The following is a 24,660-nucleotide window of genomic DNA, read 5'->3' on the forward strand; positions in this document are numbered from 1 at the left end:
GTCGACGCGGGCCATTGGGCCTATCCACGCCGTAAGGTCTACACCTCACGGAAAGGACGCCATTCAAAAGATGCCCCAAGTGTGGAGCAAAGTTTCCACACAGTGACCATCACGAGGTCTGTAACCTGTGCTTATCGCCAGAAAACGACAAATTCAGCTGTACAGCCTGTGCGTCCTTTGGATCCACGAAGACAATTTGAGATCGGAGGGCCCGTCGACACGACATGCAGAGATCGGCTCCAGAACCGGTGGATATCTTCGAAGAAGAAGTTCCGCTCGTTCCCGAAGAAGATTCAGACGATCTCCAAATTGTATCCGGGGCAGACGACTATCATACCATTGGGTCAGCGCGTGAGTACTACTGCCCCTGCCCCTTACCCACCACCTAAATCGAAGGCAAAGGTCAACACTCCGCCTCCGGGGCCCAGTCGCGACCGAAAAAACACTTCAAAAGCCCCGCCATCGAGCCCGGCTCAGAAGAAAATACTCAAGCTTTCTGGTAGCTCCTTACCGAGCAAGCCGCACGTGCCGATCCCACCAGCTCCCTCGGCACCGAAACCGAAAGAATTCCCGGCTCCGAAACCGTCGACTTCTAAAGACAAAACTATGAAGCCAGCGTCTGACGCCTCGAGGCCGACGAGACCAGCTTCCACTCCAAAGCCATTATCTTCGGTACCGAAACCTACAAGGCCTGATTCCGATGAGCTCAAGCCCTCGATACAGCCTACGACTCCGAAAACAATACCTTTGGTGCCGAAATCTACGCCAAAGGACACAGTAACAACTCCTAAGGCTAAAGAAAAGCAGCAACCATGCCCGGAATCAAAAAAATCGGCGCCATCAAAGGTTCCGCAAGGAGAAGACCTTTTCCAACCTGATCCTCTACAAAAGATCTACATTGACCCAAAGACAGGTCATGTATCCACTACACCTCACAGGAAGAGGAAATCAGACACAGCTCCTACACCTGCAGTGCCTGTCAAGAAGAAGGACTCTGCCACATCTCCTATGCACCCTTCTTCTCCTATACTTTCATCTCCTGTTCCTCTTAACATTTCACCTCAAAATTCTCCTGAAAACTCTCATTCTCATTCTTCACCACATACATCTCCAAATGGTGATGAGTATAGCATAGGGGGAAGGATAGACCCAGATGACCCTTTATCGCTACCCTGTTGATGATCCAGATTGGAAGTACCCAAACCCACAAGATGTGCCAGATATTCCTGACCCACATTCATATCCATCAAAACCTTCTTCCCCAGAAGACAACATTGGTTTTGGGCACTTACTGAATAGGGCTGCCATCTATCATGGGGTCACGATGCATTCAGATGAGGCAGAGGAAGACTTTTTATTAGATACATTTGAACAATCACAACGGTCTGTTCAAATTCTTCCTATGATTAAAGGGGTCATCAAACATGCTCCAGAAGTATTTAAAGATCCTGTACAAAACAACCCACTTGCATGCGTCACAGTTCAGAAGAGGGAAAAACTAGACCAGGACACAATAATGGGGACTCCACGATCCTCAGTTCGCAAACTAGCAAAACGTGCAAAGCTATGCTATCCGCGATTAAAGATATGAAAAACCTGCTGTGCCTATCAGGAAAATGGCTTGCTAAAATGGAGATCCTACAGGCTACCTCGAGGGAAACACTAGCTAAGCATAGGTCCACCCCCATGGCGACATCTAACAGAACTTACCGTACTCGTTCTCAACTCAATTACCTGACAAATAATGAACTAATATCCATTCTCGCGTCATATGAACCCACTCCCACGGCACTCAATAAGACAGGAGAAAATAACATCCAAACAATAGAAACAATTATAACGAATGGAGACCGAACTTCCCAATCCAAAGACAGAGGGCCCAACACCAACAACCTTAAGAATGTGACATTAATGTCTGAAAAAGCAGTCTTGGCTAGGATAAAGGAGCATGAGCACATACGGTGTATACTACTCAACTGTCGTTCAGCAAATAAACACGCAGCTGACATAGCAGACATCATTTTAAACCAGGAAACAGATGTTATCATATTAACTGAAACATGGCTATCGGACTCATCCTCGCCAAGTCTAGACTTGTTAGTCCCACCGAACGACCAGATTATGAGGCAGGACAGAATTGGAGGAAGGGGTGGAGGTATTGCCTGCATTCACAGATCAAACATTTCCATCACAAAAATTAATGCTGAACCGTTAGAATCTTGTGAATATATGGGCATGTCACTGAGATCAGATGACAACCAAAATTATAAATGTCACGCTCTTTACCACCCCCCAGGTACAAAGTCCAAATTCATAGAAGAACTAATAGATATCATTACCACCAACTCCAACTTACAATCGAACGATATCTTCTTAGGAGACTTTAATATCCATTGGGAAGATCAGGCAGATAGTCAAACTAACATCCTTAAAACATTCTTGGTAGAACAATCGCTAGTCCAAGGATGTAATCTCCCCACCCACTCTAAAGGATCCACCTTAGATTGAATTCTAGCTAGAGAGAAAGCGATAGAGAACATTGTAATCACACAATGCGACTGGTCTGATCACCATATAATTACATTCAAAATTCCCTTCAAGAAAACCAAAGCCTCCTCGCAAGCTACCAAAACAAAAAAATGGATGAGGGACACACGAGGAACCAATATGGAAATGATAGGCGCACGATGTTCATTAGATTTACAAGTACCCAAAAACATGGTTGACGGCAATGACCTCACCCTGCACTATAACAAGACAATGTCAAATATTCTAGAGGACATAGCACCTCTAAAACTGAAAAGGGTCACTGCCAAAATCAAAAACCCATGGTTCAACGATGCCCTTAATGAAGAAGGAAGATCAATGAGACTAAAAGAACGCAAATGGCGACAACATCCTTCCTCACCCCACTTAACCCTACTAAGACAATCGAGGAAGGCTTACAATAAAAGCATTATTAAATCTAAAAAAGACTTTTTCAAGAAAGAATTAGACAGTGCAGTTAATAGACCCAAGAAACTCTCTGATCTCCTTAAAGAACAATACAATAAATCTGCTAAAGTAGCATCAGCCATCAACATTAATAGCCTAAATAGTGAGGATTTCTCGACCTTCTTTACAGATAAAGCTGACTCATTGGAAAAGGAGTTAAAAAAGCAGCCGAAGACACTGAAAATACGTCGGATTCGAAGGACGAAGAACTGACTCAACAAGAAGTAAAGAAACCGAAAAACAATGCCAGATGGTCAGATTTTTTAGTGGTCAATGAACTAGACATATAAAAGATCATGTCGTCCACTAAACCCAACAACCACTATAATGATCCATTACCTGCAAAATGCTGGCCCTCCTTAAACCATCTTCTAATCCCATTGTGGACTAAGATCATAAATGCCTCACTATCGCAAGGTCTAATCCCAGCATGCCTTAAAACAGGACAAGTCATCCCGTTACTGGAAAAAACCCTCAGAGAACCCCTCTGTGCCAAACAATTTCAGACCTGTAACTAACATCCCCATGTTAGCCAAAGTCCTGGAAAAATGTGTCCAACAACAATTGAGTCGACACATTTCTGAGTTCAACCTGCTAAATGTTTGCCAATCGGGTTTCCGTCCAAACCACAGCACAGAAACTGCAATCTTACACATCGTAGATGACGCACTGCTGGCTCTTGACCACAATGAAACCTGCCTACTTATCTTGCTGGACCTTTCATCTGCGTTCGACACGGTGAACCACGAAAAAATTATAGACCGGATGAAGAACAGAATGGGCCTAGATGGTACAGTCCTTAACTGGTTCAGCTCCTTTCTTAAGAACAGATCACAAAAATTCATGGTCAACCAAACCCTTTCTGGCCCAACAAATAATACAATAGGAGTTCCACAGGGATCAACGCTTTCACCGGCGTTATTTAATCTTTACGTGGAACCACTAACAGAAATACTACAAAAAGCAAACATAGCTTTCCACATGTATGCGGATGACACCCAGCTGTACATCAAGGTGGCATCATCAGAAGAAATTAAGACCATGAACCATGCACTATCAAGAACCCTCCAATGGCTAACCAAGAATCACCTAAAACTAAACCCACAGAAAACCGAATTCTTACTAATCACACCACATAAAAGCAATCTAAACTTAACAGAATGGACCAAACTTATCACTGCCCTAAACTGTACCCCAAAGATTGTAGATTCCACCAAGTCACTGGGAATTACCCTAGATAAAAACCTGAATATGTTAGCTCATATTAATACAATGGCAAAAAACGCCAGGTTCCACTTGAGCTACTTGAGAAAACTTAAACCTTTCCTGAGCATAACAGATCTTAAAACAGCAGTACAAGCACGGGTCATTTCAAGGATCGAATATGGGTGCACTACCCTGGCTGGTCTCCCTAAGATCACAATTGCTCCATTGAAAGCTTGTCTTAATGCAGCCACAAGACTGATAGCGGGTTCAAAAAAATTCGACCACATCTCACCTCATCTGAAAGTGCTAAACTGGCTGCCGTTAGAAGCAAGAATTCAATTCAAATTGGCATGTATCACTCACAATGCAATTCACCACCAGCTCCAGGTTAGCTGGCCCAGAAACTTACGCCATCAGGAAGTAACAGACCTTCCAGGAGCAAATCAGACTTTCTTTTGAAACCGGCTCGCTTCTGCAAGAAAAAGACGTATGACCGAGCATTCTCAGGAGCAGCACCGAGAATCTGGAATGCACTCCCACCAAACATCAGAAGAATTACATCCATTGCAACCTTCAAAAAGGAAGCAAAATCTTACTATATGAGCAAATTTCTTCCATAAGGACCTTAGGGGAGGCCAGCTATCCTTAAACTGCCCAAAGTTATTACTGAATGTATATATGTCTATATGCTATACCGAAGTGTAAAACGTTATGAAGGATGAAACACTATTTTAAAAGCTATATCACTCCACACTGGATTATGAACAAAGATAATCATGTATTTTAACTGTGCCTGACAACTGTATTATTGAATGTATATATGCATATATAAATTGCGTTTAAAACCGGATGTATTATTTTCAAAGCCCTACAGAATACAGGCCCAAAATGTATTAAGAAACTTGTCTCTAGGTACAACCCCTCACTAAACCTCCGCTCTGCTCATAAAGCTCTTTTAGTTGTCCCAACTTTTAAGAAAAAACGCCTGGGTGGTAGCTGCTTTCACCATCTTGCAGCTACCTTCTGGAATTCACTACCTCTGCCTGTAAGGCAGAGTCCAGACCTCCTTACCTTTAGACATTCTCTTAAGACGTGGCTTTTCCTAAACAGGCTTACTTCTAGAGTATTATGTTTTGTGTTATGTTTCCTTTCGACAGCGCCATGAAGCCCACGGGCGTACGTGCGCTTAATAAATAAATATTAACATAACATAACATAACATATGTCTATATGCTAAACCGAAGTATGAAACATTAACGACTGATGAAACTCTACTGTAAAGCGCTCTGACACCCTACACTCGGTCATGTTCGCGCTATAGAAAACACTAAATAAATAAAATGCTAGGATTCTAAACCCTAGAATTGAGAACAAGTACAGGCCTGCTCCTAGGGATCCTGCCTACATTAAAGGACAGCTACCCTTAGATTCCCTAGTCGTGTCAAATGCTAGAAAAAGAGCAAACTCACAGACGTCAGGTGAAGCACCACCCCCTGATAAAGAATCTAAGGTAATAGATGCTTCAGGCAAAAGGATAGCTGCACAAGCTACCAATACATGGCGTATTGCTAACACACAAGCCCTCCTTGCAAGATATGACAGGGCTCACTATGATCAGTTAGAGACATTACTACAACATCTACCTGACCAATATAAGGCGCAGGCAAACAACCTTATACAAGAAGGTAAGTTCATTTCAAATGCCTCAATCAAGTGTGCACTTGATGTAGAAGACACTGCATCTAGAGCTGTAAACACTAGTGTCCTACTTAGACGTCATGCGTGGCTACGCATTTCAGTATTTAAGCAGGAAGTGCAAACTACCATCTTAAATCAGCCATTCAACCAACATCAATTGTTTGGACCAGAGGTAGACACAGCACTTGAGAAAATGAAGAAACACACCGATACTGCCAAATCTATGGAAGCTTTGCAATCCACACAAGCTAGAGGCTCCTTTCGTCGCTCCTTCTATAGAGGAGGCTCCAAACAGACTGGAGCAGACAATACATCTTCCTTCAAATCCAATACATAGACATCCTCCAGTAAAGGATATTTTAGAGGAGGCTATAGAGGCAACAACAATAAAGGAAGAGGTCGAGGTAACAACAATAATTTAACATCTTCCACCACAAAACAGTGACTTCCCTCTGCTCCCCCAACAGTACTCCACTCCTGTGGGGGCAGACTAACACAGTTCCTACCTGTCTGGAATTCCATCACAACAGACAAGTGGGTAAGACAAATTATCCAGTATGGCTACTGCCTAGAACTTACAGCTACCCCTACACACATACCACCCAGGCAGCGTCCAATGTCTGCAGAACATCTTATACTGCTCAAACAAGAAGTCCTATCACTTCTTCAAAAGGACGCAATAGAAATAGTTCCTTTACAACATCAAGGAACAGGGGTTTATTCGCTGTATTTTCTAATAACCAAAAAGGATGGGACGCTGAGACCAATTCTCGACCTTAGGCCCCTCAATCAATATATACACTCAGATAATTCTCATATGATCACTTTACAACAAGTGCTCCCATTGCTGCAACAAGGCGACTTCCTTACAACACTAGATCTAAAGGATGCCTACTTCTACATTCCCATACATCCTTCTCACAGGAAGTATCTGAGGTTTGTATTGGAAGGACAGCATTATCAATTCAAAGTCCTTCCATTCAGGGTAACAACTGCAGCAAGAGTGTTCACAAAGTGCCTAGCAGTAGAAGCAGCACATCTCAGAAGATAACAGATACAGGTCTTCCCATATCTAGACGATTGGCTCATAAAAGCCAAGTCATTCAATCAGTGTGTCCAACACACACATCAGACAATTCAAACATTGCACGACTTAGGGTTCACAATCAACTACACCAAGTCGCACCTACAGCCCTCTCATGTACATCAATATTTAGGGGCTACATTAAACATGTCTACAGCTCTAGTGCATCCCAGTCCAGCAAGGATACAGAGCATTCAAGCCTTAGTCACAAAGTTTCAACATCAACACTCTCTCCCAGTCAGAGTGTGCATGAGACTAATAGGCATGATGGCATCTTGCATCTTTATTGTATCATATGCAAGACTGCAAATGCGTCCGTTACAGGAATGTCTAGCACAACAGTGGAATAAGGCTCAAGGACAACTAACAGACCTGGTGTTGGTAGACAGCCGCACACATCGCTCTCTGCAGTGGTGGAACACCAAAAACTTGACAAAAGGGCGGCCGTTCTTCGAACCTGTTCCACAAATAATACTTACAGCAGACACATCTCTCACAGGATGGGGAGCCCATCTCCTACATCATACAACTCAAGGGCAATGGACCATTCAACAAAGATCGTTCCATATCAACCACCTAGAGCTGCTAGCAATATTCTTAGTGCTCAAAACATTCCAAGTACAAGTACAAAACAAAGCTATCTTAATCCGGACAGACAACATGACAGCCATGTACTATATACAAAAACTAGGGGGGACACACGCTCTACAGCTGTCCCAGCTTGCACAGAACATTTGGAGATGGGCCATTCCACAAAACATATATCTGTTAGCAGAACACCTTCCAGGAGTTCACAATCAGATAGCAGATCTGTTAAGTCGACAGACACAACAAATTCATGAATGGAAACTACACCCGCAAGTTCTTCTACCATTCTTTCACAAGTGGGGTCATCCAGACATAGATCTGTTCGCCACACACGAAAACGCAAAATGCCCAACCTTCGCCACCAGGTTTCCACACCCGCTGTCCAAGGGCAATGCGATATGGATGAACTGGTCAGGCAGATTTGTATACGCTTTTCAGCCACTACTACTAATACCACTAATAGTGCGCAAGCTACGACAACAGTGGCTCAAACTGATTTTAGTAGCTCCCACATGGGCACGCCAACCGTGGTATACAACACTGCTAGAACTATCCCTAGTTCCACACCAAAAACTACGTCTGACACCATCCCTGCTAACGCAGAACCATGGAGACGTCAGACATCCTGACCCAAGGCAACTGAATCTGGCGATCTGGCTCCTGAGGTCTTAGAATTTTGTTATCTTAACCTACCACCAGACTGTCTGAATATCATTAAAGAAGCCAGAAGACCTACTACTAGAGCTTGCTATGCTGCTAAATGGAAAAGATTTGCCATTTACTGCAACAATAACCAAATTGATCCCCTAGATGCTTCCATCCAAAATATCATTTGCTACCTTCTACATTTACAAACATGTAACTTGGCATATTCATCTATACGCCTACATCTGGCAGCAATTGCAGCATATTTACAAAATAGACATCTGTCTTTATTTAGAGTGCCTGCTATTAAAGCATTTATGGAAGGATTAAAAAGAATCCTTCCTCCCAGGTTACCACCCTCTCCAGTGTGGAACTGAAATATTGTTCTTACAAGGCTCATGGGACCACCTTTTGAACCTCTACACAAATGTGAACTGCAATTCCTCACATGGAAAACAGCTTTTCTAGTAGCTATTACCTGTCTTAGGAGAGTTAGTGAGATTCAAGCTTTCACTATACAAGAACCATTTTTACAATTACACCGTAATAAAGTGGTTCTCAGAACAAATCCTAAATTCCTTCCAAAAGTCATTACTCCGTTTCATATAAATCAATCTGTAGAGTTACCAGTGTTTTTCCAAAACCCAGACTCAGTAGCAGAAAGAGCTCTACACACACTAGATGTTAAAATAGTTCTTCTCTATTATATAGATAGGACCAAATCCTTTCACAAAACAAAGCAATTGTTTGTAGCTTTCTCTCCACCACATAAGGGCAACCCCATTTCTAAAGCTGGAATTGCTAGGTGGATTGTAATACAAATATGCTATCAAAAAGCAAAACGTACATTAACAGTTCCTCCTAGAGCGCACTCCACATGCAAACTAGGAGCCTCTATAGCTTCCTTAGGGAACATTACCCTAGTAGACATCTGCAAGGCAGCAACATGGTTTACAACACACACCTTCACTAAACACTACTGTGTTGATGTGCAAGCCAAGCAGCAAGCTGCAGTAGGCCAAGCTGTTCTAAAAACTCTCTTTCAAACTACTGCAACAGATACAGGCGACCACCGCTAGGGGAGACACTGCTGCACAATCTATGCTAAGTGTACAATCTGCAGCTCATATGCCTCGAACGGAAAATGCTACTTACCAGTATGCATCTGTTCTTGGCATGTAGAGCTGCAGAGTTGTACACGCCCTCCCGCTTCCCCGGGACCTGTATCTGTTCCAGTTTCATCTTAATTAGATATACACATGGACATCCCTTCTTTATTTCTACTAACTCCATCATTTCCCATCATGGCGAAAAACAATCTAAGGATGGAGCCGATGCCCATGCGCACTATCGTCCAAGGGAGGAGTCACCTATCTCGTGACTACAAAAGACTTCTTCCAAGATGACAACAACATGCAATCATCCGAGTCCAACACCAGGTGGTGATCTAATGCTAAGTGTACAACTCTGCAGCTCTACATGTCAAGAACAGATGCATACTGGTAAGTAGCATTTTCCTTTCTACAGCTGCTTGTGCTGCAGCCATTTTCCAGGCCACAGCACAAGCCACAGTAGAAATAGACAGTTTCCGACTACCTACACAGCTATCTTATCAGAATATGGCAAATGAGGCTGACGAATACTTGTCAGACGGTGTCAATGCTGCTGCGATCTGCCATTGTAATGAGGCCCTTAGTGTCTGATAGTTTGTTCAGAGTGACAATACGGAGGAGCCCTTGGGAGGCTCGCAATGTGTCCGATTAGTTTTTCCACCTTAAATCTTCCCATTTAAAGGCCTCTCCTCACTTCTTTGTTTGTAATTTCTCCTCAATTCGATATGATCAGAGATTAATAAAATTTGAAAAAAAGGTGACTGATTATCGGAGTTTGAAAAATGTATAGAAGACAAAATGTTATAACCAAATTTAAATAAGATCTAAGGGGCAAGGTCATGCAGCGATCAATGCAAGCCAGTTAGGTTTTAGAGGAAAAAAGATAAGACTCAGTAGGCCAGTTGAAAAGTTGAACTCCGCACAGTGAGGGCCATTGTGAGAATGGGATGATTTGTGGCACTTTCTGCCTAATCTGTGGAAGACCTAATCTAGTTCCATTATTAACTATCTGATATAATCTTCATCCTTGATTATTGAATTTTTAGTGTTTGTTTAGGGGCCAGTGTTGGATTCCACCTCAGAATGCCCACAACACTGCAGGAACGACGTATGGCCCAATCCGTTACCCCTGCCCATATGCCGCTCACCGGATAACACACAATGAGAAAGCAGATAAACACCGGGAGAGGGTGAAAAGGAAAACAAGGAAGAGAGACAAGGGAACCGCTTCTACTTCTGTTGGACCCTCCACGTGTCTGCACCTACGAAACAAGGCAGAACATTACTACTCTGTACTAACATACATCAAACCCCTCCCACCTTTAACCATGACCATGCCATACCCATTTACAATACCATTGACTTCCTGGCACTGATTCATAAATATACTGAATTTCTCACTATCCCCTGAAAACCTCTCCGGGGCTGCCAAAGGGACAGGAACCGGTGAATTCGCTGTTACAGCAATAGGAGCCCCCCCACTAGATCCCTGTCCAGCCCCTCTGTCGTACTGAAATGTTGCAGGCTGCAAAACGGGACCTTGACCCCTAGACTGTGCCTGTTCTCTGGCCTTTGCTGCACCCAGTTCCTTTTTCAGGTCCTGAACCTGAACTTGTAATGCAGTAATAACTCCCATCAGGTCCTGCATAGTAGGGGGACTGGCTGCCCCACCCGTGGGATTAAGCTGTTCGTCCATACTCGTCCAGGCAGTGTATATGTAATCTTGGGCTTGGTATTCTGTTAGATTCCACCTCAGAATGCCCACAACACTGCAGGAACAACGTATGGCCCAATCCGCTACCCCTGCCCATATGCCGCTCACCGGATAACACACGATGAGAAAGCAGATGAACACAGGGAGAGGGTGGGGGAGGGTGAAAAGGAAAACAAGGAAGAGAGACAAGGGAACCGCTTCTACTTCTGTTGGACCCTCCACGTGTCTGCACCTACGAAACAAGGCACAACCTTACTACTCTTTACTAACATAAATCAAACCCCTCCTACCTTTAACCATGACCATGCCATACCCATTTACAATAACATTGACTTCCTTACCAGAGCTGTATGCAAAGAATGTCCTGTGGGGGCCGTGGTCCCTTCTTACATCAAAGCCTTGCTCTCTGTTTAAGTCCAGGAAGTCGAAAACAACAAAAAGCCCAACCCTTCTCAATGGAATTACTAGGGGGAAAAAGTCAAGTAATGACAGAAAAAAACCCTATTTCAAGTAAGGGGATTTATGAATCTCAAAAACGAGGGAAATAGGATAAAATACACGAACATATAGGAGCGGAGCACCAAAGCACCCTCTCTGCTCCGTTCTGAATCCACAGACGCCGAAAGCGCCCAAATCGGCACAACAATGTCGAGTGGTTGCAAAAGGTGCGGAAGCTAAATACGCTGGTCAAACGCACAGCCGTGCGTTACTCCGGTATGTTACGAAGCGTCTCTCAAGCCCCACAAAGGTGCAGTCCTCCAAACGCGAACCCAAATGATGGTCCTGGAGCCCCAGAACCCCCAACAAGTACTAGGCTCTGGCCCAGAAGTGAGAAATGTCCCAAACGATCCACACGAAGAAGTGCAGGTATCCAAAAAGGGTCAGAGGGAAAGGTAAGGGAGGAAGGGAGGAAAAACTAGGCAAAAAGGCACGAGGCAAGGAGCAGGAGAAGACTTAATCAAAAAGTGCTTATGAGCCCAAAAGCACAAAAATCTCCAGAACCAGGCTATAAAACACCCAAGACCTGGAACCTAACCTAGAAAAGATACCAAGCAAAAAGGAAGGGGCGTACACAGCTTAAATCCCCCAATCAGGTAAGTCATGTGATGGATAGTGCATGGTCATGGAAAGGGGACTGGACACATGCTTGCCCAACAACCCTCAATCTAGAGAGGGCTAGTTACACCAGCTTTCTGGGTTTGCTGTTTGTGCACCCTAAATACCCCATGGCTTGATTAGGTCCAGATCACATTTAAAGTGGAGCCATGCAAACATTTCGTTTTTAAAAGTGCTCATTGTTTTTTGTCTTGAGGACTTTTGTATTTTTGTCATTATGAAACTTTGTCTCTAGCCCTAGTTGAGGATATGATTCTTATCCCTAGGCAATTTAGGTTTTCGTTTTTTGTTTTTTTGTCCTCATTTGCCGTTACCCTAGTGCAAAGAAAAACCGCCAACCACCACTGTGTGCCTCTGCATCCAGCCCCGGGATCTACTAACATGGCACGGCAACAGGAGCACAAGAATTTAGATTGGCGGAAGATGGAGACCTTTACACAACAGGGAGACCTACATCACTCCATCTAGGCGCTTTAACGCCTGTTGAACCAACACATACCTGGGAAGACCCTTCAACAGGTCCATGGAGTAGGAAAAAGGCATAATCATAGAACCCGAAAAAAAAAAAAAAAAAAACCCCGGTCATCCTACCTCCAATTTACCAGGAAATCCCAGAAAGCAAGCCTTTTCCTGCTGCAGGATCTGGCCAAGTCCACCCCAGAAACTTCATAGAGAGACGTCAACCATCCTGCATAAGTTGGCGGAGCCGGATCCACCCAGAACCTGCAGATCTGTCTCCTGGCCAGGAGAATTGCGTGAGACAAAAAGGATCTGGCGTGCCCAGTGATTTTGTCGTCTAAACCAAAGATAATCAGAGGGAGAGAGATGCACAATGTTGTATTAAGTATAGAAGACAAAGCCTCCAACACCTTCTCCCAAAAGTGACTGATAACAGGGCACTCCTTAAACATGTGCACATCTGAAGCCTCCAGCAAATTGCATTTATTGCATTTTTTCCCAGGCTGATATTTAGCTAGCTTCTGAGGGGAGAGGTATATTCGATGTAACGAAAAGAGGTGATTTTTTTTCAGCCATGCTGGTTTCACAAGCTTGTTTAACAATGAGATTTGCCAATTCGACTCCCACTGGTCTCCCATCTCTCCTCCCCATAACTTCTCAGGGAGTACAAACTCTCCATCTATTTCTTCTAGGATCCCCCAGTACCAACATGAAACCTCCTTGCCCCCCCCCTGGCCTCGTTACCAGTAGTTTTTCCAGCTTGCTGTCTTTCCCCAGGGGAAACCTCTTCCTAAGCATTGCCTGGGCCCAGCTGGTCAGTTGTAGATACTTAAAACTAGAGAGACGCGGCCCGACTTTCTCCCGCAGGTCCTCCCAGGATATCATGGAGCCGCCTGCCACCAATTCTCCCCAAGTCCAAAGTCCAGCCTCTCTTATAGGACACGCCAAACTGTCTTTAAGACCGGGGGAGTTCCCGGCGAGTCCCACAGGGGTGCTGCGTTAGAGAAATAGCTGAGCCCTAATTTCTTCCTAATTATAAACCAGCTCTTAGCCAGTGATTGAAGAATTTTAAGTTTTACTTTTTAAAAAAGAATTTGATCTCCAAACTTGTAGAGAAAACCTGCTGATGGAAGACCGGCACCTTCTAACATAGCTCGAAACATCCTTCCCCTAGCGTTGTCCAATGGTATCTTTAAAAGCATTCTAGAAAAGGATAATTCAAACGCCCAGGCGTAGTATTGTAGGTCTGGTAGCGTCAATCCCCCTTTTTCCCCTCCTCCTCCTTAGCTTCTTCCAGGCCAAACGTGTGGCTCCATATCTCCAAATGAATGAATTGACATCTTGTTGACACTTGGCTATTTGTTTACTGTCAAAAGCCATTGGAATAGAATTAAACAGAAAAGTATATATGGGCAGGATGGACATTTTAATTAGGTTTATCCTCCCAAAGATGGATAAAGGGAGGTGATTCCAAGCCTTAAGCTTCTTCCGACATTCGATTTATACTCGCTCCAGATTTTTAGCGGCGATCTTACTGACATCTTGAAAGATTCTGATGCCTAAATAGCGCATAGAGGACACAGTCTCCACAAGAGTGCTAGTGGTATTCCAGGTCATAATTTCCGTTTTACCGGAATTTATCTCATATCCTGAAATCTTACCAAACTCCTCTGCCCTCTTGATCACTGTTGAGAGAGCCTGATCTAAATTAGATGTCATTATTAGGATGTCATCAGCATACAGAGCTACCCGCTTATCCCAACCTCTGAAGCTAAATGATGTTATGTCTGCCTCTTCTCTAAGAATCTGAGCAAAAGGCTCAATATAAAGATTAAAGAGGAGGGGGGAGAGCGGGCAGCCCTACCTTGTTCCTCTAGAGATGGTAAAGGGCTTTTCAAAAGATTGTTTACCAAGAGCCTGGCCGTCAGAGTTTTATAAATAAGAGATATCATACGGCAGAAATTTGCAGGTAAATTGAATTTCCTCATAACTACAGCCAGATAGGCCCAATTGACCCTATCAAAGGCCTTTGTTGCATCCAAGGCAGCAAACGGAAGAGAAAACGTAGTGGCGATGTCAATTGCCCCAACTAGATCTTGCGTGAGGTCTGATAGCTGTCTGCCCTTAACAAAACCCTTTTGATCATCGTGTATAATTGTGCTAGCCACCGCCCCCAGCCTAGCAGCCATAATAGCAGCAAAAATTTTATAATCACTATTAAGGAGTGATATCGGGCGATATGACCCACAATCCCTCACATCTTTCCCTCGTTTTGGTATTAAAACCACGGTGGCATCATTCCAAGACTTAGGAGGGTCCGAACCTTCCAAAAGAATGCTGTTAAAAACAGCAGCCAAGACCGAAGCAATCTCTCCGCTTAGGGCTCTATAAAGTTCCCCTGGTAGCCCATCCGGGCCTGCTGCCTTTCCCCGGCTTACCTGCCCTAGTAACTTGCTAACTTCCTCCACAGAGATCTTTCTTTCCAAGGACTTGCTTTGCTCTATGGAGAGCTTAGGGGTGAAAATTGGATTTAACCAGGCCTCACACTCACTCGTGTCTACACCGATGTCCTCTTTATAAATCGCCTGAAAAAGTCCTGAAAAGCAGCCCCAATTTCTAGTTGAGTCAGCCGAGGGGATTCTTCCCTCCCCACCTTGATTTCCCTAATGTAATTTCGAGCTTGGTTGGCCTTGGTTTTCCAGGCAAGGATCTTTTCCGCCACCTCTCTAAACTCGAAATGTGAATTCTTGCTCGCCTCCCACCGTTTGGCTACCATACTCTGTAATATGCTATCTAATTGAGATTTTAGTAGACCAAGTCTCTCACAGTGAGCTTCAGAGCCGATGTTGGCCCCCAAATTGTTCTGAATTCCCTTCATCTCCACCTCCAGACTCTCAATACTTTCTCTATATTAATTTCTTCTATACGAAGATCTATTTATGATACACCCCCTCCAATAGGCTTTCAGAGCATCCCACAAAACCGAAATAGCAACTGTGTCTGAATTAGCTTCTAGAAAATATTGAGTTTCTGTCCGGAGAAAGGAAACCTCCTCCTCCTCCAATAGCAGAGTACGGTCAAAGGACCAGGAGACATGAGGTTTTGATGACCTATTTTTATTGCAAACGATATAGCTGAGTGGTCTGAGAGGTGAGAGGGAAGATAAGAAATATCAATCAAGAAATCTTTAAGGCTGAAACTAAAAAGAGCATAATCTATTCTTGAGAGATGTTTATATTTAAAATTTTGGAAGGAGACCCCCAACTTAGCCCCTGCCCTTTCCCTCCAAATATCCGCCAGGCCTAGCTGTGACATAATTGTTAGGAGCTCTTGTCTAGATTTGGAAAGAGCGCAAGCCCTAGAATTCGCAGATTTGTCCAGTTTAGGGTTCAAAACAATATTAAAGTCTCCTACCCAGATTACTGGGTCATTCATGTCTACTAGGTGATCACGGATAATGTTCAAATAGGAGGGATCGTCCTGATTTGGGCCGTAATATCCGACCAGAATGAATGGGTGGCCATCCAGCAAAACCCTTACAATTAACCACCTACCACTTTTGTCCTCCCAATACTCCATAATTTGGGCTTTAGCCTGCTTCTTAAAAATAATGAGCACTCCCCTAATATTTGCTGATTGATTAGTACTCAAAAAGATGTCAATCCATTTTTCTTTTTTTAGAAGCTCTGCCGTTTCGGCTTTGAAGAGATGTGACTCCTGTATGACAATGACCTGCGCCTGCGAGTCACTTAAATATTGAAAATTTGTTCCTCTCCTACTCGCAGTGCGCAGGCCATTGACATTCCAGGATAAAAATTGCAACTTTGTCATGCTATCAAGCTGCCCCCCCCCCCTCACCGCCACCACACGCCATGTCTATCTGTTGCTGTGTCTTCCAAGGATCACTTTTGGAGCCAAAAGTTACAGATAACGGTTGGCAATTTAAGCTAAATGAGTTTAGAAAATATGCGGGTTCGGCCCCATGAGGATTTTACACAATTTTAACCCTGCCACCCTCCTCCCCCTGGAAACCCCCAACCTACCTACACTGGACTGATGAATCTCCAGTTTTGCACCCTCTGGCACCCTCGTCCTCCAACCCTCCCCCACTTCCTTTACAAAATAGGTGGTGTTTTATTGATTCAGAGAGGAGACCTACAATAACCCCACGCCCCAAAAACCTTAATATATTTGCCCCTACCTTTTTCATTTTTATTTTTTTTATCTTTCCCTCCTTAAGTCACAGTCCCGTACACAATTTTTTTTATTTTTTTTTATTTTATTTCCTTTTTTCCCTTTTTTCCCCTTTTTTAATACTTATTCTATTTTTTTATTTGTGTGTCTCTTTTTGTTTTCTTTTTTCCAGAGCTATATTGCGTGTATCTAACTTAACATTTACATTGGGGGGTGATTCTAGTTGACCCTAAGATCCACTTCTACCCCCTAACAGTTTCCTGCTCCCCCCCGTGTAGCAGCCTTCAGTGACTCAAGCATCTCATCGGCCTCATAAGGAGATCTGAGGTTATGCATTTTATTGTTGAACATGACTCGGAGGAAGGCAGGGAACCTCATCTGTACTGTTGCACCAAGGGCACGAAACTTTTCCATCCTCTGCCCTAACTCCCACTGCCGGTCCAGGGTAGTCTTTGATAGGTCCGATCGGATTTGGAAGGAAAAGTCAAACTTTTGAGGGAGTTGTCTTTTAGGGCCAGATTTAGAATTTTTTCTTTAAGCGAGTAAGTTAGAAAATTAACCAAGATTTTCCTGGGCTTCTCCCTACCAGGCTTTAGTCGAAAGGGGTCCCTATGGATACTTTGGATGTCCCTTTCCAAAGTTTCTGATGCCTCCTCTAGGTTTAGAGCATCTTTAAGAAGTTTTATTACGAAAGACTTGATGTCGCTCCCTTCTTTGCCCTCGAGAATCTTCAAAAGACGTAGATTATTTCTCCTCGAGTAATTCTCTAGAGATTCGACCCGCTCCCGAATCATATCTCCTTCTCTTCGCAGAGCTTGGATTTTTACTTGAGCAGAGCCCAGATTAGCCTTAAGTTCTTCTACAGAGCCTTCAAGGGACTCCGTTCTATCGCTGAGCCAATCAACCTTTCGTTCCAAAACCTCACATGCGGCCCTGATCTCAGCTTGATTCTCAGAGGAGACCTTAAAACCCTGCATGATGTCAGCTCTTAAGGATGTTATTAGTAGCTCTATTGAGGCACTACCTCCCCCACCTGCTTCCATTACTGGTACCGGCTTTAGTAACTCGGTCTGAAACTGGACCTGAGTCTGAGTTGAGAACTGTGTAGGGGTGGCCTCAGCATCAACAGCCTCTGTAGAGGGCACTATAATGCTATTAGCCAAAACTTTTTGATCTTCTTGGCTAACTTGACATTCTTCCCCCTGATCTTGTACCTGCAGGGGGCTGTCTGCCGCTACCCAACCCAGTTGAGACTGCCTCTGCCATCGGGGGTATGTTGTCTCCTTCTGCCCGATTATCTATGAAAGAACTAGTGATGTGGCTATCTGGGGCAGTTTTACCAGTATGGAGGGGATTGTTTTTTTTTTTAATATTAAGAACTTGGGGCAACACCTTGAAATAAGAACGCAGAGATGGAGTAATGCGGGGAGGTTTAGTTGCTCCAATCCTATTCTTACCAGTTGTTCTTAGTGCTGTGGTGCCCTTCTTCTCCTGAGGCGTCTGAGGTGCTTTACTAATTAATTCCCCAGCTGGCCCTGAGCTTTCTGAGGTCTCTTTCTGGCTTTCCCGGGCACTTTTATCCTCCACGCTCAATGACTGAGAGCACTCACTGTTCTTATCTGCCCTGCCCCTGCCTCGTTTGGATTTACTTTTTGTCACTCTCTTTGCTTTTTTTTTTTTTAGACCAGACTCCTTAGCTTTCTTTTCTGAGCCTTCTGAGCCTTCACCCCACACAGTCTCACATACCTCTTTGTCCCCCAAAGCTCCAACACGATCTTCAGCAAAGGCTTCAACCTTGCCTGACCCCTCAATGGCTACTCCCCCTGCTGCCTCTGACGAAAACAGGGCCGGGACCAAGCACCCTGCTACAGCCGGCGAGGCCGTCACTACTGCCGGTGACGGAAAGCTGTCTCCTGCCGCCTCCTCGCGGACCTTACCGCCTGTTAGGATTCCTCCTGCGCTCCCCCGCAGATGACCGCGAGCCGCTGACCTGCGGCCGCGCCGTAGCTCCACGGCTGCAGCCTCCCACTTACACGGCAAGGGGAGGCAATGAAGGAATGCCGCTCCGCCAGGACACATCCAGGCCTCGGAAACAAAAGGTATGAAAGGGGTTTAAGAGTCTCTCCGTTATCACCACAAACTCGCTGCAGGTCTCCGCTCCGTTTATTTATTTTTTTAAAAATAAGGAACGTTTTTTACCACCAATTCTTTACCCGCACCATGCCTCAGAGAGCAGGGAAGGGAAGAGAGGTGGAGAGCACTGACGAAGGCGCGCGCTGCCGCTCAGTCACTAAAGCATATTTGCCCATATGGTAAGGGGCATTCTGATTCAGATTTACAAGGTCTACTGACATGTTGCAGCTGTCATAGAATGTCTGTCTTTCACCTCTCTGGGTGGTAATAGAGTTTGTACAGCTCAGGAAAAACACAACCAGGGGATGCTGCAGATTGCATTCTGTTAGTTCTGGGTGCTCTATTCTAATCCCCATTTCAGAAATATTTCCTTTGGTAATAAAGTTAGTTTGAGTGTGCGCCCTAAATGATGTTTGACTTGTATGTACTAGAGAACAACAAAGGAGTGGCACAAACTAATAATAAAGAAAAAGTTAAGAGGGTTACCATATCCAAGATGTTCCTATCTGGATAATCGGTCTCCAAGAAGACCGCAAATGCTATTTGAAGAAAAATTAGATTACACAAGGAAAGGACACAAGAGAGTGTTAGACTAGGTAGAAAGCATTAATTGCTTTTAAAAAGAACCCTCACTCATCCACATAGTTGATGACATGCTTCATCATAGGGTTCTACCAGGGAGACCGAATGTCTCCATGGTTTGCTACCACGCCTGTGTTACAGCGGAGCAGGTTTCCAAAAGACGTGTGATAGAAGTGTTAAAAAAACACTGAGGTTAAAAAATGGTGGCCTGTACTCAAAAGTGAATTTAATAAAGAGTCAGACCACAATTATTAAAAACTAGTGATTCGGACATTAGTGGCCATCTGTTTGAGCCAAATATGTCCATTGTGAATTAAAGGTCGACTAGTTTCTGCTTTCAAAATGCTAAGTCAGCAAAGCTTTCATCATGACCGAAAAAATTATTCTAGCTTCCCAGGCGGTATACGCACCCTAAGGCGCACCCTAACCTTGGGAATGTTGGTGCAAGTGGTGGTAAACTCACGGTTTTACCCGGTTGTAGGTTGTCTCGAACATTCCAGAACCTATGCATTTGAAATTTTAAAATGTAGTGCTTCCTGGGCACTGCGGCAGGGGTATTCTTCACGGCTAGGATAATTTAGTCCTCGCCGGCTCCCCACTGGCTACCTAATCAGCGCACATCCGCGACCCAAACAGTTTGCCCATATTTGCCCATATGGTAAGGGGCATTCTGATTCAGATTTACAAGGTCTACTGACATGTTGCTGCTGTCATAGAATGTCTGTCTTTCACCTCTCTGGGTGGTAATAGAGTTTGTACAGCTCAGGAAAAACACAACCAGGGGATGCTGCAGATTGCATTCTGTTAGTTCTGGGTGCTCTATTTTAATCCCCATTTCAGAAATATTTTCTTTGGTAATAAAGTTAGTTTGAGTGTGCACCCTAAATGATGTTTGTCTTGTATGTACCCCTTTCTCGTGTGCTATACTAATCAAATCCAGATAATCATTTGTAAATTCATATATCTTCCACAAATGATTAGGGCCCTCCCCATTGCTATGAGGGCCTGTACATCAATGGCATGTCTAATAGTAATATCATAGTGAACATTTCTGTTTCAGTGAATAAGCATTTGGGCTGAGTTACTTTATTGTTAGGTTCCTTAGTGTAATCACTCTTTCTGCCCCCTGCGAGTCGCGGATAATATTCTGTCCATGTCTTGGATTGTCCATAGTAATGACAATGGCCTATGAGTTTCTTGGGTACAGTCATATTCATACCTTACTTTTTAACGAACTCCTCCTCCTCAAGCAGACTCTTCCTTCTTCTCACATGTCAATCTAAGATATACTGCAAGGGGTGATGACTTGGGGGAGACAATACTGTATTTTGCTGTAAGAAAAAACCCAAACCTTCCTTTCAGGAAAGCATGCCCACTCTCACTCATAGCTGCCTTGGCTCTGGCTGTCAGAACCAATCTTGACTCAAGGTGTTTTGGTCGGCCTTCCAAAGATGAAGGCAGGAGGAAGAGATGGAACTCTGGACACAGGAGTGGGAACATGGGAATTTTTGAGTACTGTGGACCTGGCTCTTAAAATACATGTATAATTGTTTCAGTTTTAGTCTGTGGTCTCATTACTGATTCCATAGGCATCAACTCGATTCATGTTGTTCCCTAAATATAGAAACTGTCCTAAATCCAGCAACAAAGGCGTGCCTCAAGAGTTCACATATTGTTCACTTTTAACTAACTTATGTGATCGTTATTAACTCTTTCACCCATGCGAAATAACACAATGACATAAAAACGAGCACTTTCATGAAATGACATGGCAACCTGTTCAGCCAAACATCATCGTCCAGACTTGTACAGTTAAAGGAAGTGATACCAACGAATCAGCCCAAATGCTAACATTTGCTTTCAAAACATAGCAGGCTTTAGACCGTGTTAATGCATTTCATTTTTTATATCAGTAAACAGTCTACTTGCTTTTTTCAAATTATTATTTTAGCTCTCGCAGTGGTGTCGGGAGGAAACTGGCCAGGCTGGTAAGGTCAGTCTGAACAGAAAAAGGGTCCATAGAGTGGAGGTGCAGGTGGAGATTAGGGGTGGGGGAAATATATGCAGTCGAAGACCTTATGTGAATGATGTATAGGGAAGTGAATGCAATTTAATGTGTTAATTTATGATGTTAAAAGGTCGTTTTATGAGTAATGTATTCTCGAAGAAAATATAGAAGGTCTGTTTTTGCATGAGAATTAGGGGTGCTTGAAATGCTGCATATATTTCATATGGCCCAGTAGCAATCCAAAGTAAGCAGGGATATTCCAAGTTTTCCACAGCCTAATCACTCTCCACGGGAGCTTTACCAATACTGGCAGGAAAGGTTGGCATATCAGCATAACCTGATGATATGCAAGCAGCATTGAAGCACACTGAATACCAACTGGTGCTTCCTGATGGGGATGGGAAATCAAACAGAACATGAATCTAGAAATACACAGACATATCAGCACCAAATGATGATGATAACGTCCTTAATTGTAAATTACTGAAAATATCACGAATTACATTTACCTCAAAGTAAAAGGGAGCTTATGCTTATATACCAGCAGTGTGTGCCCCCATTTCTTTAAAGATGATTCATTTGGAAAGATGTGCTTGGTGAAGGGATTTTGAATGGCCCGAGGTTAAAGAATGTGATATAATGGCTATTTTAGAAGCGGTGATTTTAAATCCACAATGCACCGATTTGTAGCAGCTCAATTCTTTCACAAAATACAGATCAAGACCTGCGTGCCATAAACTGCGTGTGGTTTATTTGTGCTTCAATGGGGAAATCATTGGCAATCTTTCATATTAATGTCAATCAAATGGCCTCACGTGTTGCCCTGATAGTTTGTATAATACTAGCTGAGGATCAGAAGTATTTTTGAAATTTTGCCCAGTGAATTTTAATGTGTTGGCCCTTAATAGTACTTTGAGGTATGTACAGGTGATCGCAAGATGCCCTTGTCATAGTGCCTCCCGGATTACTCTTGAAATACTGTTGTATAAAGAATATCACAAATAGTAATGCACACCACTTTGGCCAGCAAGCTGTATTTGTTGACCTTTTAGCATTGTCAGTCCTGCAAGGATTTTGGGGTTGTGTTTCAATTTGTTATCACATTTATTGCATGTATGTTCATTCTTAATAAATGGCAGGTTGTCCAGGATTTTGTCCTGGACCTGAAAGGAAATTCATCTGGGTAATTGGTATTTTAAATGACTTACGTTTTCCAAGAGTCCTCGTTTCTTTCCAGCATAGTTTAATATTTCATATGATGCACACATGTTGTTTTAGAGTTGTATACGTTTTACTATTATCATTTTGCACCCCATGATCTACAGAGATGCATCCATGACTGTGTGTGATAGATCTCTCTTAGTCAGATTTACAAAGGCCAGGTTTTAAAATTTAGAAACTTAATGCTAAAAGGAATACCTACTACTGTAGGATTACTCCTCTGTTTGGAGCATATATTGAGATTTATAGGGCTAATCAGGAATCACAAAAGTCCTGTTGGAAACTTTTCATGATTTTAAGAAGTACTCTAAAGTACAGAATTTACTTAGGACCTTTTTAAGACTATGGTAACGCATCAAACCGATGTATCCACAGTGACGGTGCGGACACTGGTGGTCTGACCACCCCATTACGACTTGTGTGGTTGGACCCCATTGGCCCCACCTCAACTGCTAGGAATCAGAGATCCCTGGTGGTGTTGCAGTGGTCTTGAAGACCCAATATGCTTGGTTGGGCCTCTTCGGCCCCGCCAAGCATATTACGAGTTTCCTCTCCATTACGGTTTTCATGGCGGGGAACCCACCATGAAAAGTGTGGCGGAGAGGAAACAAAGGAGGCCCTACCTCTTGCCTCTGTGGAATGGGATGCATGCACAAGGCACATGGCGTACCCCCCTGTCTGTATGCACCACCACTTCCTGTAGGGCACAGACTTAAAAGTCCATGTCCTCCAGGTACCTGCAGTGGTGTTACCATGAAACAGACACTCCATGGGCCAGCCGCCACAGGACTGCCCAATCTGGATTTCAATCAGAATCTAGAGGGCGGTCCAATTAGGACTTTGGCAGCGTGGGAGCGGGGCACTGGTGTAGCGGCCTGCTTCCACACTTCCAAAGTCATAATAAGGCTCTTAGCCACTATTTTCAGCTTGTATTGAATTCTTCTTGACTCAATTTTTTAGTGAATTGGAAAATATTACTACTGCTGGTTTTTAGGTGTTGCATTCTAAAGAATTGAAATCTAATTAAACAAAATTCAATAAAGTTGAAATTAAATGCACTATGCAGACTACTATTACTAATAGTAGTTGATCAAAAACAATTGTTTCCCTACTTAATTTTTGTGAAAATGTAAGATATTATATTTTGGAATGTGTTCAAAGGAGAGGCCTGCATTGTTTTGATGCCTACATGTTGTTACTATTTTAACATATCCATATGAAATGATTACCGTTGCTATTTTTAGAAAGCAAATAGTTCAGTATAATATATTTCCCCCAGAGGAATGTAATAGAAATCCATGGCAAGGTGTGTGCCTTTGTTTGGTGAAGCTCAAAGTCATCTAGAGTACAATTTCTTGATAATTATATGTAGTGCTTAGAGTTTGTGTTCTTGCATGCGGAGGTTCTGTGCTGTATTTTTAAAATGGAATAAGAAAATGAATGCACTTGTTTAACCTAATGTCCTAAGTATATTAGTGCAATTTTTTATGCAAAATGCTTAACTGTACATGAATCTCTTCTGCTCGTATATTTGCTCATTCATTCGTTAAAAACTCTAATTCGCGATGTAAACGGTTTAGTCCTTGAATATATTTTGTCGTTCTAAATCTGCCAATAAACTAGCTTTGTAAAGTGTGTACTGTATTTCTTTATGTAGCTTTCTCAAGACCTAACTCGTTTAAAGGAGCACTACGAGAAAAAGATGAAAGATTTGATGACCAACAGAGTGGGAGCTGTAGAAATTCAGCAATTAAAACAAAAACATGAGATCAAGGTGATGTGCCTTCAAACTGATATTGAGCTATATTATGCATGATGACCTTGGACAAACAATAAAACCTCAAAATCTGTTTTTATGTATATTAAAATTACTAAGTATGTAAATCAATAATGGTCCTTCTCTTGC

The 24,660-nt window shown here is 43.3% G+C and overlaps 1 protein-coding gene across 7 annotated transcripts in view; it reads left to right on the forward strand.

Moving 5' to 3' along the window:
• The window catches only part of ARHGEF10 (Rho guanine nucleotide exchange factor 10), a 1,140,991-nt gene that overhangs the window by 364,592 nt on the left and 751,739 nt on the right, over positions 1 to 24,660 (forward strand). For 5 of the 7 annotated variants that reach the window (XM_078647912.1, XM_078647918.1, XM_078647915.1 and 2 more), the window contains one exon: positions 24,412 to 24,528. The exons of the other annotated variants lie outside the window; for them this stretch is intronic. In XM_078647912.1, the coding sequence (XP_078504038.1) occupies positions 24,412 to 24,528 (117 nt within the window). The remainder of the gene's footprint in view (positions 1 to 24,411; positions 24,529 to 24,660) is intronic. 7 annotated transcript variants of the gene reach the window in all.

Source organism: Lissotriton helveticus, chromosome 6 (genome assembly GCF_964261635.1).
Source record: "Lissotriton helveticus chromosome 6, aLisHel1.1, whole genome shotgun sequence".
Lineage (NCBI taxonomy): Eukaryota > Metazoa > Chordata > Amphibia > Caudata > Salamandridae > Lissotriton > Lissotriton helveticus.